This window comes from Vollenhovia emeryi, unplaced genomic scaffold, assembly GCF_000949405.1.
Source record: "Vollenhovia emeryi isolate VEMERY1.0 unplaced genomic scaffold, V.emery_V1.0 DF941263.1, whole genome shotgun sequence".
NCBI lineage: Eukaryota > Metazoa > Arthropoda > Insecta > Hymenoptera > Formicidae > Vollenhovia > Vollenhovia emeryi.
The window spans coordinates 1-5663 of NW_011965103.1; the positions used below are offsets into that span (position 1 = coordinate 1).

Sequence of the window (5663 nt, forward strand, 5' to 3'; positions counted from 1 at the left end):
TATTTTTTTCTGCCGTAGTCGCCATATATGGGCATGCCCACCAGCATTAAACACGCGATAATACAGCCTCAGGTTTTGCATTCTGACACCCAAAGTTTTTATGAATCGACATTGTGGAAAAGAGAAAAAGAAATTTGCTTATCACGAATGGCACGCAATACCAAAGAATACACTGGGGTATATACAAATAATATTATTTACATTATTATTACCACAACGTATATGTTTTATGCTATTACAAATTCAAGTTTATACTTCAATATCATTTCGTTTCAGGATTTCTTACTACCGAAACGAACAATTTTTAATACCACTGATGACGATAAGGTACAGTACACCGTACCACATGTAAAAAACGCAGACGTCACGTATACAATTAATGTTACGAAGGAAGGTAAATTGAAAGAGATATACATATTTATTTTCTAAAATAATTGCTTTATTTTTTATTTGCGTATTTTATACAATGTTCCATTAAATGAGTTTTTATCTGTTGACCCCGAAGGTAATTGCACCGAGGATAAAGAGTCGCCAAAAGACAAAATAAATAGTGCGTCCACGAAAGTTTCCACTTCAAACGAATCCATACAAAACCTGAGGAATGCCCTCGATCGTGCCACGGAAATAATATGCTCGACAACACCCAAAGTGCATAATTCTAAGTTCAATCTGGGTACTATACAAAAATGCGAAGCCGTTTTCGAAGACTTGTTCGGGACGAAATATAATGACGATCGAGAGATCGGAGTTATCGAAAAAGCGACAACTGGCAACGAGAGTTTCTTGGCGATGGATGATGTTAAAAGTACAGGAGCCGAAACTGCCGCAAGACACGAACAGAGCTTTAATCAAGCTTTCATAATGGAATCTGAAACATCGGCGCGGAATCAACTGACAATTCAATCGAACTCGCACGAAACTAATCGCGATAAGATACCCTTAACAAACGGGATTGTATCAACCCCACAGAAAATCAAAGCAGTTGAAAGAGAGTACGTCAACGTGCGTACCACTTTGAACGGTACTATAATAAAAGACTCGCCAAGAAGACGTTCTCTACCCGCAAGACTGAATAATTTGACAGTGGCACATGCTCCAAGGACTGTGTATAAAAAGGTAAATACGCGAAGACAATTTTCTAATATAAATCGCTCATTCGATCTTTGTTACAGAACACGCAAGGCAGCCAATGTACGATTGAGGACTTTTATATCGACGATGATTTTGAAAGTAACTTGAATTATAATTTAATTCTCTTAAATGATAATATTACATTAAGCGACGATGACGGTCTACTTCAGACCACAGAACTGTAAATTGTATCGAACTCAATGTTCAGTCGTTCAGTCAAAGGGGAATAGGGAATTGAAATGTGTCCGGAGGAAGCGAGAAAGGAAATCGTAGTGCCTCTCTCTTGTGAGTAACTACTCGAAAGTACGCATGCGCGCAATTACGTTTGTTTGGCCGATTTGAAGTTCCGCTTGGGACATTGAGTGAATATTCTAAGTTAGAAGACTATTTTTATCGCTGAGATTACTTACATTACGCAAACTGACAATAAATTAAATACATTTTTATTCACCGCAAATAGGAAACTGATTTATCCTTTTTAACACATAAAATACAATATAAACCCATTTTGCTTTAATTTTAGACAATTTTTTATGCAACCCCGAGGATCAAAAAAATTCATTTTCTAAGACATCTTATTGCTCATGTTTTACCAGCAGCCTATGAAATTTCCTTTCTATTTTGTCCATGTCCAACGTTATTTTCGTCTCGTCAGGATGCAATCCAGCTTCCAATAAGCCATGGAGAATCGATGGGACATTCTGTAAGTTTATAGGTAATTAAAAATTCATTTTTTTGATCCTCGGGGTTGCATAAAAAATTGTCTAAAATTAAAGGGTTTATATTGTATTTTATGTGTTAAAAGGATAAATCAGTTTCCTATTTACGGTGAATAAAAATGTATTTAATTTATTGTCAGTTTGCGTGATGTGAGTAATCTCAGCAATAAATTTAATTATTAAACTATTTAAAAGGAGAGAGTGCCAATGTGAGCCACAAATTTAAATGAACGGAACTCTGTTCTCACAATATAGAATCAAAAATTTTCCTCTTTAATAAACATTTCGACCCTTCTTCTTTAAACGAGTTTTACTGAGGAAGACCCGAAGAAGGGTCCCAAACGTTTATTAAAGAGGAAAATTTTTGATTCTATATTGTGAGAACCGAGTTCCGTTCATTTTGTGGCTCACTTTGGCACTTTCCTTTCTACATATGTATTTTCTTTTTGAGAGCCTTCACAACACTGTGGAATAAACAATTTAAATTAATTATCATTGAAACTTGACATTTTAACTATTTAAATGTATTATACACTCACACATACACACCGATGCTTGTGTGACAGCAAATGGCGCGCATGCGCACTTTCGAGTAGTTGCTCACAAGAGAGAGAGGCACTACGATTTTCTTTCTCGCTTCCTCCAGACATATTTTTCTCTCGAAAACAATAGGCATTCCCCTTCCATATCATATATGTTCTAAGTTTGTATCGAACTCAACGTTCAGACGTTCACACCCTTGTGTAAAAAAACAAAGTTCTTTTTTTAATTTATTTTAATTAATTTATTTTTATGTATTTTCTTTCGACGGCATAGAATCGATGCTCTTACTTTACCGGCATTCTGACGACAAGATTAATGTAAATAATATCTAACAACATTCATTAATTCTAATTGCTTATTTATAATTTACACAAACACAAATAATCTAAATGTTCATTATATATGACTGAATAAATTTATACAATTGACAAAAAATTATCTCATCATTATCATAAAATGACCAAGAGCTCGTGCATATAAGTAAACTTGTTTAAATTCGTTCTTCAATCATTCAAATATAATTGAACAAGTGCGAGAGTAAGACAGAGAACTTTTTACAAGTTTATTATACAGGCTTTGGAAACGTTTTGTATAGATTTCGGATTACTTGTTGTATCTAGATATACCTTACTTTACATAACGAGCACAATTGTCTTGTGCAATAAAATAAGAATCAATATTTGGTTGCATTTATTTTTCACAGAAGTTACAATGTAGACAGAGATATCGTTTTTCGTAAAGGTAAATATAAGAAAGTTAAATATATTTCAGCGCACCCTCTCTCTCTATTTTGCGTACGTATGTCCGATTTTATATCACACACGTTAATCATTGCATCGCGCAACTACATTTAAGCGGAGCACAGTCTCGTTCGGGCTCCTCTACCTCCCTAATTTCTGCAAATTTGTGCAAAAATATGAAGTTTCGTTAGGTGACTATAGAACAAAACGTTTCATCTCTGAAAGCTGGCATTTACTGTGCATCTCATAATTGCCAAATTATGTATCTTCTCAGGCGCAGGATTTTGCTCGGCGGGCGGACTTACAGGGCCAGCCCGAAGACTGACACGATGCAATACATGGTTTTATTTTCCCAGCGCACTGTGCAGCTGCCGTCGGTGGCGTTGTCCCAGTAACACGAACTTGCGGTGTGGAGGCCAGCGCCGTTCTTCTGCATGATCGTACAAGTCACTGCAAACATACAATTTGATTGAGGAAAAGTTGTGACTCGGATAAAGGACATTGTTCCAGAGTACACCCCAGAGTCGATACATTGATACAAAATCCGTCTCCTAACGTTAAGAAATTTGCTGTACGCACCGATATACTTGTAAGCCTTCTGTAACTTTGTAAGGTTGCCCAAGCACGCCTCCACCACGTTCGAGGTCCACTGATTAACTTTGTTATGCTGATACGTATTGCCACCTATCGACACCTCGATCGCCTCTTTAATGATGTTGCTCACGTCGTCCACGACAAATTACAGCTGGAAGCGCAGCGAGACTAAGAATCGTTTCACACATGGGTGCATTTGAAATTTAATCAAACGGACGCTGGAGTACTGTTTTAAAATTTAGCATCGAAAGATGGATTAAATAGCCAAGACTTTAGACTCAAGCTTCTGACGACGAGGAAAGATCCAGCTCGAGTTTGTCGCAATCAGGTTCTTTCTATACATTGCGTACACACTTTGAAATGATCTTGTAACAGCGATTCAGACACAATTGATTCACTTGGATCTCCGTGTCCGATAAACGAACGACGGAGAGATTCGTATCGAGACAGTTTGTTTTAATTAAAATAATAAAGAAACGTCCACGGTTAACCTCTTCTTGCGCATCCTCCATCTCGTGCGTACGCTGAGGCGCTTCGGACACCGAGAGAGCGATTTTCGTGACAATTCAAAGCCCCTTGCGCATCCGATTGAGGACGACCGTCAGGAGCAGCTGAAAAATGGAAATACTACGAAATGTGGTTTGTCATGACGAGCGAGACCTACGATCGTCTTTCTCTCTCTCTCTCGCTCCGACAACGAAAGCGTCGCTAAACTTGATCGTCGCACTGTCTCGCGTCAGTTTCGCTGGAATTGCCTCCTGTAACAACGCTGCGTGACAATTGGTTCGTAAATACAGCCAGCCGTAGTCGATAATGTCAACTGTCACCAGTGTCACCGCGCCGGTTCACGGTTGCGTTGCCGTACTCGCATACCATACGCATTCATATATTTATACACAGAACGGTCATGCGCTCTTGAGCGATCCCCGGCGGCGACGACGAGAGGATTGGTCATTGGCTGGACGCTCGGTGAAAGCGAAACGCGGCAATTAAAAAAGCGCGACGAACCATCAATGGTAGGCACATATGTCTACAGACACGTGCACCTTGAAACATACCAGCTGTAGATATAGAAGCCTTCACAACTTTATACCAAGGACCTTTTTCTAATATAGGGTATCCCACAAGACCGCCTATTTTGAAATTAGCGCTATTTTTTTTGTGTCGTACAGCGATACATCAATTCGACGGTGTCGATGTCGATTCGACATCGTTTCGACGTCGATCGACGAATCATTTCTCACTGGGGAGGAGGTGAAAGAGGAGCATGAGTAGAACACAAAATGTAAATAAAACTTTTTTGTATTTGCTATGGTTTAGGAAATACAACGCTTTATAGGGGTGCATAAAAAGTGTGAAACCTCTTAATGTTTCGAAAAGTACTCATTTTCGAGAAAAATGTTTTATATAAAAGTTGTAGAATATAAGATCTGACTCGAAGTGTAGATAGTAGTTCTCTCAGATATTATTATCGTTATATAAGCAGATGGACGCATGTGGATATTTTTTCAGCAATTGGTCAATAATGCTACTTTTTATAACACGGATTCGCAGAATAGGTATGTGTCAAACTGTACTTCTTTTAGATTTTTACAGTGTGTCAGTGCTTCATGTATAACACTGCAGTTCAAATACGGCAAATGCACTGTCTCCAGACGTTGACAGGAAGAAAACAATTTCCGCCAGGCGATTGTATAATATTCACAGCTGTAACTAAACCACACTATTATTGCGATTTCTCGTAAAGAGAAGAACACGCTATAATATATTTTACGATACTTGCAAGAGTAAATACATAAATTACGATAAAGAATATAATAATACACTACTCAAAAAAAAATAGGGAACACTTTTCATACCCTAAAAATTGGGCTATTTTCAAACCACTGAAACTCGGCGAAAAATAATCGTAGACACAAAATTAAAAAAGCATTTT

General features: G+C 37.9%; 2 protein-coding genes across 2 annotated transcripts; one reads left to right on the plus strand and one right to left on the minus strand.

Moving 5' to 3' along the window:
• The first annotated feature begins 22 nt into the window (after positions 1-22).
• On the plus strand, positions 23-2054 carry LOC105571070. The gene is made up of 4 exons (XM_012028543.1): positions 23-177; positions 277-394; positions 506-1116; positions 1173-2054. Exons 1-4 carry the CDS (start codon positions 28-30, stop codon positions 1314-1316), a joined length of 1023 nt encoding a protein of 340 aa, XP_011883933.1. The 5' UTR covers positions 23-27; the 3' UTR covers positions 1317-2054.
• Positions 2055-3060: 1006 nt separating this feature from the next.
• LOC105571071 (dynein light chain Tctex-type 1-like) lies at positions 3061-4620 on the minus strand. Its single transcript, XM_012028544.1, is given in 3 exon segments — positions 3061-3583; positions 3713-3878; positions 4219-4620. Coding segments are annotated over 3 exon segments (336 nt in total). The 5' UTR covers positions 4240-4620; the 3' UTR covers positions 3061-3434.
• Positions 4621-5663: the final 1043 nt, after the last annotated feature.

Coding starts and splice junctions, on each gene's coding strand:
- LOC105571070 (XM_012028543.1), top strand. CDS start 28: ATGGGCATGCCCACCAGCATTAAACACGCGATAATACAGCCTCAGGTT. Junction 178..276: donor ATACCAAAGAATACACTGGG/GTATATACAAAT, acceptor ATTTCGTTTCAG/GATTTCTTACTACCGAAACG. Junction 395..505: donor AATTAATGTTACGAAGGAAG/GTAAATTGAAAG, acceptor TTGACCCCGAAG/GTAATTGCACCGAGGATAAA.